The sequence below is a fragment of the Nothoprocta perdicaria genome, unplaced genomic scaffold, assembly GCF_003342845.1.
Source record: "Nothoprocta perdicaria isolate Ctin4 unplaced genomic scaffold, notPer1 scaffold_41, whole genome shotgun sequence".
In the NCBI taxonomy this organism is placed as follows: Eukaryota; Metazoa; Chordata; class Aves; order Tinamiformes; family Tinamidae; genus Nothoprocta; species Nothoprocta perdicaria.
In genome coordinates, this window is record NW_020455655.1 from 4,321,963 (window position 1) to 4,335,546 (window position 13,584).

Here is a 13,584-nt window from a genome sequence, read left to right on the forward strand (position 1 = left end):
CCGCCCCCGCCGGCGGGAGGGCCCCGCTGGGCGCAACCGGCGCCCAGGAAACTTCGCGTGAACTTCGGGGCGCGGAGCCCCCGCGCCGGGAGCGCCCCCCCGGGCTCCTCGTGCCCGGCCCGCTCTTGCTGCCGCGCCGGGCAGCTCCGGCGCGGCCTCGGCACCTGCCCCGGTCCCGGTCCCGGCGCAGGACGGTGCCAGCAGCCCCAGCGGGTGCCGAGCCTCCTTCCCCGTGCAGCGGCCCCGCACACGCGGCTCGTGTCACAGCGGCTGTTCCCAGCCAGGCTGCGTGGAAATAAGCGACAGGCGGATTCCACGGGAGGCAACGCTGCACCCACGGAACGGCCGTGCCACGGGGTGCCCGACAGCAGCGGCTTCAGCGGGCACGGAAACCTCACCCAGGTGCAGGCACAGGGCACTGATCGCCAGGGAAGCCGCTAGCTCTGGAATTCAGGGGTCTCTCCCCAACACACTCCCCTGCTGGGGACAGATGCCCAATCCGCACGTGTGAGGATTTTAACTTCCTCACCCACACAAGTTTATAATTAATATACTGCCATCAAGAGTGATTATTTTCATTTTCACAAGTTGATTCAGCCTTTCTCAAAAAAGTTTTTAAAATGTGGGAAAAGATTAATGTTTTCTTTCCTCATTTTTTTTTTCTGTGTAATAAATGGGGTTATCTTTGGTATTACATTGGGATCTCTGGAGAACCAACACAGAAGGAAAACTTTCCCAGCAACCTAACACTTTTCTATTGCAGAAAATAAGGCTGTCATTTATTCTCCCACTCTAATAGTCACCTATTTCCTGGTGTCTAGAAGACCAAAATGGGATCTCAACACCACATGCCCAAGTAAAGTCCACACACCGGGGGAAAAGCACAACAAATTACAAACACATTTTCAGAGGGCTGTTAAGTTAAACAACCAGCTCAGTCTGAGCGGGGACCGGCATCTCTCCAACAGACTTGCTCTCTGTGCAAGGCTAATTACACATACGGCCAAACGGCCGCCATGGGCTGTGCAGGGAAATGTAACCGCTCACCTAATCGCTGTCATCTACAGGCTCTGCGTGTCCCCTTCRGCCAGCCGAGCTCCTGTTTCTTCCTAGAGAACCACGGCCAAAGTGCTAATCCTTTCACACTCATGCTGATCCTAGCCTTGAGCGCATCTCGATACAACCTATTGGGAAAGCTGTGAGGGCTACTTTTCCCTATGGGAGAAAAAAAGCAGTGTGACAATCTGGTGGAAGAATTCCCAACATAAACTGGATGGTTCTATCTCACCTTTTTACAACATTCACTTAATTTTGCTGACTTACAGGCCAATTCCTTCTATGGGATAGACACTTAGTCCTCACTGATTAATTAGTTCATTTTTGTGGTTATTAGAAAATGGTGTTTTATGAACCAGTGCTGTAAACTATGTAACTGAATCGGATCAAAATGGAGTAATGTCCTACAAGCTTTGTGAGAACAGTGAAACTGGAAAATAAAATTGCAATTTTCCTGGTGTTTGTTTTCTAGTGCTCCAGTCTTTTCCAAGCTTGTATTAAAGAGTGCATTTTCATCTCCAGTTACCAAAAAAAGGGTTGTGCTTATGGTTAAGCTTATCCCAGTAGCAGCGGTGTTCCCGTGATGCATACACAGAAACCATCCTGGATACTGCTTGGCTCCACCTGTCCCTCAGCTCATGCTCTTTTTGGACCATCTTTTAGAGGAGACTGAGTTCTGCCTCCACTGTATCCTGAGATGTTTTGTCCAAGAGAGAGCAAATTAAGCCTCACTTTCTGGTCATATTTGGATTTCCCCTGAGTATCCTGTTTTTTTCATACCCCGCCTCTTTCCATAAGGGTGTCCCTTCCTCCCAGCCGTGTGTGTGGCGCTGCCTTTGCCAGAGGAGAAAGTCCTCTCCCCATTCAAGTCAATGGCAAAAGTCCCATGACTTTGAACAGGGTCCAGATTTCATGCAAACTGTTTAAAATGATCAATATTGAATGAAGCGCTTGCTCTGTGGATGATTCAAAATTGAATTTCTCCACTATTATGAAACAGATCCTAATTTGGATATAGATCTCATAGATACCTATTTTTAGTATTCYGTTTTCTTAAAGTATTTCAAGATCTCTGTAAATGAGAACTATAAATACGCTGTCAAAATTAATTAGCTCTTAAGCTTTCACATGCAACATAATATTTCACTTCCGATTTGGTTCCTGTAGAGGATGGGAATAATTCAGTCCTCATTTAGTACTCACGAGTATGCTTTTATTACTGTGGCAAGGTTCAGCAAAACTCAAAATGCTGAAGGCACAGGATCCCTGAGCATGATTCAAGCTGAACAATAAGTATATCCGCATTCAGCAAATGGATGTAACTACTTTAGATGAGTATTTCTCCTGTTCCCATGGACCTCCTAAAGATGTAATTTTTRGTTCCTAGATACAGGGTGAATATCTTTTTCAGAGAACTGCTCTGGCAACCTAAGTCGATGCCTGCAGTCTGCATTCAGAAGAGGAAAGAGCTTGCTGGTCTCTCCCATCTCTCCGTGTTTATTTTCTTTCCTTTTGTTTGCCTTTCATTACTGCCATCTTCTAYCACTCCATTTTATATATAATTGTATTTCAAAAGAACTGCTGTTTAGTCTTCTTGGACTGTTACAACTCAAGACTGTTTTCTCACTGTTCCCCATGGCAGATAGTTGAAATAAAATATTCAATACTGTGATCTCTTTTTTTTTCTTTAAACTAGAATGATGAGATTTGCATTTTTTTTACTATAGCAGAACTGTGCCATTTTCCACTTTTTGCTTTGACAAATAACCAACTATTTGCATGCTTTAGATGTTATCCAGAAGTTTAACCAAAAAAGCTCTGGGGAATTCTTGATTTTTACATCTGAAATGGAGAATCAGTTTCTAAAATCCCTTGACAGCTGGAGAATTAATGTAATTATAATATCACAGGATATAAACTTCTAAAGACGAACTGAGAAAAAGAATGGATTTAAGTTAGACTGTTGAGAACTTTCTATTATTTCTGTTGTTAAAACCTACTTAATCCAATAATAAATAATTTGGACAAAGGATCTATTTGTTAAAAAACCCTCTTGTCCTTTCAATAAAAATGTCGGCGCTCACATGAAACATCTGACACCTTCAAGAAGTCCTCCTGCAAGACAGAAAAAAACCCTTCACATTCACGTGATTTTTAAGGTAAAAATAATTCTCCTCCACCAGTCCTCCAGATATAAACCAAACATCCCAGAGCAACCATTCCCAACTATCTGCTATGACTGCAAAAGTAAGAAAGACAAGCCCATTTCTAAGTGTCATTAAAAGCTTAAGTTGAACCTTCTCTTATTATTCTTCGTATTTTATTCTTATATATAATTACTTACTTTCATGGAGCTCCTGTGTTAGCATTGTGACAGAAGGTATATGAGTGGTTTCCATCTCATTTTCAAAGAGGTTGTCCTGTAAAATATGCAAATATCAGTTCAAAGCAGCTTTTAATCTAAATGTAAAGAACTGTTGTCATCACACCATGGTATGCACTGTCTTCTCAATGAAGAGATAATTACAGCTAACAAAAATAAGATTCTGGGGAGAAAAGGTGTACACATACAAACAAAGCCAGCAAAGCTAAAATATGCCCAACCAGCCAACACAGGCCTCCCAATCCTGAACTGTAAGCACACAGCACACTGAAAGAGGCTGCAAACTTGTAATATGCTGATGAATTTCTAATAATACTATTATAATCAGGCAACATGTGTCACCATTAATGAATAAATTAGTATGGATTCTTCAGGCATCCTCCATACTTTGGTCTACTAGAAAATGGGACAGGAACACATCCAGAGGTGAACCACCAAACCTTCTGTAAAGGTGGTCTCACACTGCAGGAAAACTTGTCTATTTACCTGAATAATTATTATTATTATTATTATTATTATTATTATTATTATTATTATTATAAAGTACAGAAAAAAGATACTTAATACATTAATATATTTTTTGATGTCGACGCTTTGATGATGTGCCCTCCACTGTAAAATAAGTAAATTCAGTCACTCTTTGCAGGACAGATTTTCTCTGCACCTAATGGGTCTTGCAGCTCTTCCCTGAACTCATGCTAATTTGAATTGTTTTTGCTATGCACACACTGGTGCTCCTCATTGTGGGGGAGAGCAYTGCATGAAAAAATGTTCTTACATCTTGCAGCGCAGTCTGCTAATGTTTCATAAACATCCTTTCTTTTTTGAGCATATATGTACGAGTAGTGATCATCATAAAGTTGTTCACAGTAATGAACAGGACTCTCAGCTGATGAGACAGATCCTGAATCGCTCCTTAAAATTATAGTTTTATATAGTTTTTATACAATTTTATGTCCAATTTTGCTTTCCAGTAGACAGCATTTTGTATTTTATGTCTCAAGTTATTAGCCTTTTTCACTCAAAATTTTGGTCATTTTCTTTTCCACAAAATTAGAAAAAAAATAAAATCCCCTTCATTCATAAAAAGAAATGATAATGCTGGCTTCGTTCCCACCGCATATCACAAATTTCATTTGTGATTTATAAAATGCAACTTAGAGTAAATGGGCGCCAGTTCTGCAGATGGGATAGATTATTTTTCTTCTTCAACCAATTCAAATCCAAAAATTTGGTCCAAGTAAGCCAGACTGTATAAGGAAGAGAGAAAGGAAAAAAACTATATGCCTTGCCTGTTAGAAATAGGACTCTCATATTGCAGATTGGCTGTGATGGTGATGATGGCAGCCAGTAGAGAAGCAGATAATATAGAAGGGAAAAGATATTCACCTTTTTGGTGAAAGAAGCTTRATTTTCAACACAGAGAACTGCGGGGACATTCATTTTAGCAAACCATTTCGCTCACATGTAAATTTTCTTGTAACTCAGGAGGTTTTAATTCCCAAACCCTTTTTGCCATCTGTAACTCAATCTCTATTTTTTAAAGAAATTTCAGACATCTGTTTAAATACCCATCTCTTCCGTCACATGGAATTTTGGATTAAAAAAAAAAAAAAAAAAAATCTCAGCTCAAAATAATACCCAAGTTGGATTGCATTTCCAAGCAACCACAGCCTGGCACTTGGATGCTGCCTTTCTAAGGAGCCCCTTGCCCTGCAGCGGCTGCAACGCTCGCAGCGCGTGACCCTGTGCCTGGTGCTGGGGTGGGGGCCGTGGCGGGACCCCGGCCGTGTCTGCGCCCGCTCTGCTCCCCTGGCAGGGCACGGGGAGGGCTGCGGCCCCGCGGCCAAGCCTGGTGCCCTGCTGTGATCCCCCACTGCCCGTGGGAGTGGAGCCAGGGACCTCTGTCCTCACACCCTTCTCCCGAGCTCCCCGACGCGCCAGGGAATGCCCCCCCACTCCCGGCTCTCCAAAGGAAACCCCATTCCCACCTCCTCTTCCATATCAGAAGAGAGAGAGGCTGTGGCTAGGCCAGTCCTTTCAGGGTATGCTAGATTCCTGAARTGTTTACTTTGGCTACACATACATACTCATACTCCCAACTCATGCAAAATAACTCATTCTTTGTGTTTCTTTAGAACTTACCAGCAGACTTTGACCCTCAATCAGCTCCTTGCCTGCTTTATTGGAAAAAAAAAAACAGCCATTTCCATGGGTAAGCCAGAGCTCTGATTCATTTGCTTGGATGCCCTTTGGCTTGCTAAGGGCAGCGTTGTGGGCAGAATTTTCTGGATCCCTCTTAAATATGAATTCCTTCCCTAAATAAAGCGAGCTCAGAGGGAGGTTCTCCATTCCTAATTCTACCTAATCTAACTTTGTTCTTCAACAATACCTGGATGGCAAAACAAACAAATGCTATGTACCAATTAAACAAATGCATCAAATGCAACACCACAGGAGGTGGCACCAAATACGCCACTATGGAACTCACTCTAAGTCAAAAGGATTTGCTGGAAGGTGGGTGAGGACCATTTCAAAAGCTTTAAATAAACCACGGCCAATGGAATAATATTTATATACACATATCAAAACTTTTTATACAAGCCYGAGAGAATGCAATTAACTTAATATTGTATAATATGGATGACATGTAYCCTGATTTTCATTTACTGTTCCCTTGCAGAACAGCACATGATTTATGTTGTGTATGTATCAACATTTTTCTAAATTTAATTTGGTAGTTTTCCTACAGGAAAACACTAACCTTCATCCATACTCACCTTTAATAATATTTACTGCAGCTCTTCTGTTCCTCAGYGGCTGACTGGATATTGTCTTTTATTGCTATGTCCATCTGCTGAGTACGCTTTTCCCAAAATAGTCCATGACCACTCTTTCCTATGTTTGCACAAGAGATGTACTATTATTATATTTGCACGGAAGCAGTTACGCGATCCTGCAAAAATGTTTTTCAGTGATACTCTCTTATCCACCTTGAAAGTTGATTTACAGTTTGAAATGTGGCATTTTAAATGGCACATGACAGAAGAGCTAAGTGGAAAACATTTCACAACATCTTACAAATCTAGCCAGAGTTGCTCTTTTTTTAGACCCTCTGTTTGTTTGCCAAGAAGAATTAACATTTGGTCAAAGGAAATGACCAGCAGGTATTGTTATTTACTATTCAATTTGCTTCCAATACTTAAAGCTGAATTCTTGATGCCTTTGAGAGCCTGCCTTAGGATATAACAATTCCACACCATTAGCAGAATTGGGAAAAGAGCAGGAGCCAGCCCTGAAAGCCTAACAACGGCTTTTTTTGAATCCAGAGGACATGCAAAGCCACAAGTGCCAGGGAATGAAAACCAGGTGCTTTAAGTCGCCTTCAAAGAACTGGAATTTCTTCATGCACARTAATGCCTGTTGTGAAAGCAGTTATACTCTTGAGGAAAGAGCCTTTAAAATGTGTTTTTCTCTGGAGCTAAAGGAATTCTTGCTAAACCAACCGCCTTCAGCAAGGCAATGCCCTGCATATTTTTACAAGCATTTTTGTTTTCACGAGCAGGAATCTCAAAACAGCAACACGTGCACAGAAGCAAACTGGGTGCCAGTGATGCCAAYGGAAAGATACTTCTTTTGACTTCTGTGCTATCACGGTTCAGCCATAATTGATGAATTTTCATTCCACTCCCGTGAGACAAGTGAGGGATATATAGAGATCACTTCACAGACCACACATCACTGCAGGGCACGAGTCTGCGGAAAATATTAACCGTTCGACAGCACAGAGGAGCAGAGCACAGTYTGGAACAGGATGTGAGGGCCAATACAATACCCAATGGGAACAATACAGGAAAGGCTGATAGCAGGAGAGGAGCTACCTAAAATAGATTTTGGCCAGTATACTGGGATTAAGAGCTTGACTTTTCAAAAGGTGAGCTGTGACCTCTAATAACCATAAATAGGTGGGACTTTGTTTTTGTAGCTCAGTGGAAAGATGGCACCAGCAGCAATATGGCATTTGCTCATAACACCCTGATCCATTGCTTCATTACCGGATCATCTGCACAGCTTTCAGGGGGACTGAAGCAGCTTCCTAGTCAAATGCAGAGCCACTACAAAGTCCTGACCCCACCGAAGACAATATCAAAATCCCACCTGGAACCTGCAGAACCAAGATTTATCTTACATAAAACAGCTTTAGAGATCTAGCCGCAGCATTTTCCACCAGACAGTAATTGTGAGATCTTTCATATCATATGTAACTGTGATCCTTAAATAAAACATATATTTAGCTCGTCATTTTTTCCCCTCTGATTTAATTAGAATCTTGCCTAGTTTTCCAGGTTGGAAAAGTCTTATCTTGCAATATGCTGTGGATGATACTGCTTAGAGATTAATGTTGGCTTTTTAATTAAAGTTTTTACTCAGGAAGTTTGCGATACCCCCACAGCAGCATTTAAGACCGTGAAAATAATTGTTATTTTTCTTAGAATGAGCAGCTCGATACAAAAATTCCACGAAGTATCCATTGAAACTTAGTTTGTGTTTTCACAAACACACGTACTGTTCTCAACTTGTTTTTAATGCACCTCCATCAGAACTTTGCATATAGCAAATTTTTTAAAATTTGTATTCTGTTCTGTAGTAAACATGCTCTTCCACACTGGATCCAAAGGACATTYAAGAGTTGCACTCTGCTGAGGGCTAGCAAAGTCAGCCCAAAGATAGCCGGGTTGCCAGCACAGCACTCTTGTTGGCTGTGAGGGAATAAGAATGGAATAGCCACAGCTCAATACAGTGGTAAAGAGAGAGTGAAATAGAGTGAGAAAAGCAGGGACGTGGAAACAGCAGCTGGAAAGGCTTCAGGACAAGACACTGCAGCAGGAGTCAAGAGACTAAGAAAGAATTAGAGCAGCCAAGCACTGGGCAAGGCCAACGTGCCTTGCCAGCCCCATTAGAAGTCTCAGGAAGGGAGGAAGGGGAAGCAGAAGGGTAAYAGGCACAGCAGCCTCCTGAAGGATTAGGAACTGTTGTCTACTGGAAAGAATGATCTCCAATCCTAATTTAGTACCAGGAGAGACAGTTATTACCATTAGTAGTGGCCATGAAAAAGAGACCCAGTCAGGCACCAACCCCAGCACAGGACAAACATGAAATGAAAAGATCGTATCTGTTCTAAGAGTTCCCCAGTTCTGTACAGAACAAGGGCTGACCAGAGGAAGCGCAGGGGAGTACACAGCAGCAAGACAAGGCCAGAACAGGGAGCCGGCTTTTCAGCCCAACCTGACAAAATCCTACAGGCTTCTCTTCACTGAATAGATTTACATCACACCCAGCTTTAACACAGTGTGGTCTTAATGTGGATTGGATATGGGTCTCAGCTGTTTCGCCTTTTTTAAATGCTTCAGATTTAGAAGACACTTCAAGCTTGAAGTGGTGCAAAGGTGGCTCTGGCTTTCACAAGGACCCTTTAGCTGAAGAGGAACTAGGGGGAGCTTTCAAGAAGTCTCCCAGGCATGCAGACAAAGGGAAGGCAATGAAGAAGGGAGACAAATTCCTCAAATGCGGGGCCTTGAGAAAATATCTCAGCTCCACATTAGGAAATTCAGACCAACTCTCTAGTGCCTGGAGAATGTAGTTATCGAGAAACTCAGAGAACAAATAGGGACATCTGGGTATCCTATTTAGAGGCTGAATATTTCTCTCTGTATCTGAGGCAACTGACTGACACGTAACACACTGCATCAACTATCAAAAGCAGGAAAAATGCTAGACATTTACTGCAAAGGCATAAGCAATTCCTCCTGCTACATCCTAGGTTCTGCAAGAATCCGAGCTTATGATATAAACATAATATTTTTTTTTCCCACGTGTAACTGCCAGGGCCCTGAGTGCACTAACAGGCTTTAACTGCCCAGACCAGGCTCATCTTCACCCACAGGCTGGGGCAATACTGGCTGTCAGACCTGCCTGTGGTGTAGCCCTACTCTGCCCAGCTGTGGGCTCTGCTGATATACCGCAATTTGAGTATCTCYTTTATATTTTGTGAATGTTTACAATAGGCAAAGCCATGATAGCATTGACTCATAGCTCCCCTCGCACACAGTTGCTTGAAAGCTAACAAGCAGCTGAACTGGAGTTTGGACAATTTGATAATCACGATGAGTTAAAAATTATCTACTTCATTCTCTGACTTTCAGGCAGTTGCATGAACTATGCTTTAAGCGTCTGAATATTCATCTCACTTTGATTTGTTTGGGCAGCACCTACGTCCAGGAAAGAGCACAACCTGTGCACCAGATGTGCTACGTGGGGGTCCCCATCTGCCCTCAGGCACGGCACGTGTGCCCCYGCACGCCCGGAGCTGCCTCCGTGCCAGGCGGGGAACACACGGAGCACCACGAGCGGCACACGGGACCCCTCTGGGCTACATTCCCCGTAACAAAGGGCTCTCTGTCTTGCCGTCTTTGTTGCTCCTCTGGGTAGTCATGAGGAAAGTATCGACCATTTGGAAACGTCTCCTGAGGACAAATTCATTTCTAGTCTGAAGTCAGTGGTGTTCCACCATGGATGAAAATGGCACCATAATATTAAAGCAAAAACAAAGGCAGCATACTACCCTGTAATTACTGTCTAAGAGAGCAAAAATAATAAAAATGATTAATTCTCATAGACCCCAAAGGGCACAGATGGCTTATTTAGTTTAAAAGGTGAAAATAAAAGACGGCAGCTAGAATATACTGATTTTTCATTTGTATATATGTGTGTGTGTATATATATGCGCACACACACACACACACATATATAAAAAAAATCATAGTTCGATAACATCACCTCTGCAATGATTTTAAGAACAACAAGCCAGAAATACAATTTAATGCGACTGCATGATTTAAAAGACTGATAACATAAAGAGCTCTTTGGATAATTAAAGGCCTTCTTTCATACTGGCATAAATTAGGAATAAATTCTTTCTAATCAAGAGTTACTGTTGTAAGTTTAATGTAAGGCTACTGGGCCCTGCAGCACCAAAACAGATATTGTGCAATACAGTCAAACACCATGAATTAGACTTTCTCATTCTTCAAGACAGAACAATGTTCTGTTTTCGTTTTTTTAGCAGTTAACATTTAAGGTCATTAAGGGAAGGAAACTTTTCTTGTATTAACTTAGTGAAGTTGGCAGGAWTCTGCGATCTGTTCCTTTACGGGCTTCACTATACAGTACAATACRGAGCAATGGAAGAGCCACTCTGAAGTGTTTCAGTGATGTTGTACAATACAGGATAATGGCTCAGGTAAGACAGATCTGACAGAATTACAGTACATGCCTTGGGCACATTTGTCAGGAACAGCTGCTTGACCTTCCTTCCTCTCTAYGTGAGTGAGATTCATCCAAGCAATCCTTTCCAGCCAAAGGAGTAATACCCACTAATAAGAACTAATCCAGTAAAGCACAGGAAGTCCTAAAGAGCCCAACTTTAAATATTTCTACAGACTGCCTGAAGAGTATCTCAGCTTATCTATTGCTCAGCACAACTAATGATACAACAAATAGTTTATGCTCATTAGTTACTCACATGTCCCCTCATGGGACATGTTCTCTTAGTAGGTAATCCATAAAACACACACGCCCTTTGTACCCACCCTCAGCCAGAACACAAAGTCTTGGTCTCCCTGGCAGTGCCAGCCATCTCCGTTTCCTAGAAAAAAAATTATCTGAACAAGTCAATTTTTATTGCACACACAAAACAGGCTTTCACCTGCAACATCATTGAGAAACTGAAAAAATAAAAGAAAAAAAAAGTGGTCTAATCAGCTAACAGGAAATCACTGAACAGCATCAGCCAGCAAGGAAAAAAAGTCAGAGTTTTAAAGATACTGTTTTAGCAAAAATGTATATATCTCATATAAGATGTATCTTTTTGTTGTAAAATCTGCAGGAGCCACAAAAATAACTGCAGTTTTCTCTGCTTGCTCATATATAAACCAATATTTCTCCAATCAGACATAAGAAAATTACAGACAAGTATTAGTTCCTTAGTTGATTTCTCAAGGTAGATATTAACATTTGATTAAAAGGATTCCTCCTGTTTAAAGATACAGAAATGTACAGCAAATGTAGTTCCCTCTTTTTCCTGGAACCAAGATACATGCTGACTTTTCATTTAAAATGTCACAGCCATCACCCTCAACTGATATAAAACAATGAATGTAGTCACACAAAGAAGGAAAAATTGTTTAAAAAGAAAAAAACATGATTTTAAACCAGTAGGCTTTAATAACATTATTAGTTTCTTGGAAAAGGCTTTAGACTTATTCCATTTTCAAAAAAGTGTCCATAAACAAAATAGCTAATTTCTTTTCTTTTTAATTAGTCAAATACATTGAAAATGCTCGAGTCCACAAGCTGTGGACTTGTGTAGAACATCCAATAGAAAACCTTGTGACAGAACAGTTCATTGTCAATACCAATTATAAAGAAAAGTGTCTAATTTCAGATAGGCTGAATACAACAGTTCTTAGTTTAAAATCTGCAGGATATAAAATCTAAAAGCACTGTATTTAACACAATAAATTTCCTGGGAAAAAAGGCAAAAACTCTGAGGCTTTATCACACTACAGTAGACTTCAGAGGTGCTGATTATGAGATTTTGTTTGCCCCAAAACAACATATTAATTACCTGAAGAGGCCTGAAGAGAGGAGAAAGATTACAAGAGCAGACTATCAAGYCCTCAGTCTTGACAACACTCACAGGGAGATCCTTTAAGTACATGACCACCTGCAAATATTCAAAAGACACTTAGGGAGTGCTGAAAGTCCTCCTTGGTGCTGTTATTTACGTCTAAACACCTTTATTTCTTTAAAAATCACCTGTCTCTTTGACTGTTTTTTACCTGCAGTTGGAAYTTTAGTACAATATCTACAAGTCTTTGCAATATGCCACCTGGCTTATTAGTGCCTTACTGAGGCTCTGACCCACAGTGAGCACAAAGATACTGTATGAAAAAAAGATCTAATGCTCAAAACACAAGATTTTTAATATATCTGCTATCCTGATTCAGGCATTCTCTGTGAGTGCTCTTCTAAATCATAACTGCCAGCAAAATGGTCATTTGTGCAGAATACTGCTCAAAGTGTTTACACTATACCTGTGCCTTCAAAAGCATTATATATATGCGCAGATTATGCGTCTATTTAAATGAATGAATGATTCAGGTCTATAATTAAAAGTTTATTATTAAAATAAGTCTTGACTTTTAATGAAAAATATTTCATTCATGAAACAGCAGCCTAAAAGCTCTATAAAGATCTCCCTTTTATTAAGGAYCACTCATGAATTTTATGCATGAAATCCCCTGCAGACACAAGTGAACCTGTAATATACAGAGGCCAAAACGAGAGATCAAGAAAGAAATAAAATCCTTATTTATTTCTGACCATTTTCGAAGGGTAGTCACTAGGACAGGGATTATATGAGAAAAACTTAAGCTAAAATATATTATTTTTTTCAATCTTTATAACAAATTGTTTGATTTATAACTAAATACTCCGGGCTAAGATATTTGCATTGGGCTCTTTTAGATCGAGGCAGGTCATGCCAGACAGTAAAATTTAATTATGTCTGTTTATGTCAAATGAAGAGTCCTTGTCTTGGTCTAATATATTTGGAGGACGGGATGCCAGGAGCGCTGCTGCTGGGGTRCTTTGCTTTAGGCAACATATTTGGTTATTAGTCTCTAAGCTTTGCTAGTGTCTGCAGACAGCAAGGAGGCTGTAGCACAGCATGGCCAGCTCCAGGTCCCTCAACTTGTAAAACTTGAAAAGATACACTGTTTTCTGAAAAGGTTGCAAAAGAAAATAATTTCTTACATAGTGCATGAGAAAACTTTTTTCTAAGTTATTTTGCTCAGGAATTGCAGAAAATGGCGATGAAAATACTCATGAAGGGTGTGGGAACGAGGGAAGCAGAGACATGAGCTGTGCTTCCTCTGCAGGAAGGTCTCCATGTCTCCATCCCTCTGGAAGCAGGGGGCAAAGCTCCGAGCCCAACGCCACGAACGGCGGCTGCCATCACCCGCCCTCCCAAGAGCTTGGGCGCCACGGGGGCCGCCGCGCACGGCCAGCAACAGCGCGGCCCG

At 41.3% G+C, this 13,584-nt stretch overlaps 1 protein-coding gene and 1 long non-coding RNA gene across 2 annotated transcripts in view; both read right to left on the reverse strand.

Moving 5' to 3' along the window:
* The window catches only part of HOMER2 (homer scaffold protein 2), a 57,704-nt gene extending 56,627 nt beyond the window's left edge, over positions 1 to 1,077 (reverse strand). Inside the window, exon 1 of the mRNA XM_026045747.1 lies at positions 1,048 to 1,077. Coding sequence (XP_025901532.1) covers positions 1,048 to 1,061 — 14 coding nt within the window. The 5' untranslated portion in view covers positions 1,062 to 1,077. The remainder of the gene's footprint in view (positions 1 to 1,047) is intronic.
* Positions 1,078 to 2,976: 1,899 nt separating this feature from the next.
* On the reverse strand, positions 2,977 to 6,330 carry LOC112952846. Its single transcript, XR_003250478.1, has 3 exons — positions 6,220 to 6,330; positions 3,401 to 3,476; positions 2,977 to 3,171 (listed from the first exon to the last, which is right to left on the reverse strand). It is a non-coding gene; the product is annotated as an uncharacterized LOC112952846 (long non-coding RNA).
* Between the last annotated feature and the right edge of the window lie 7,254 nt (positions 6,331 to 13,584).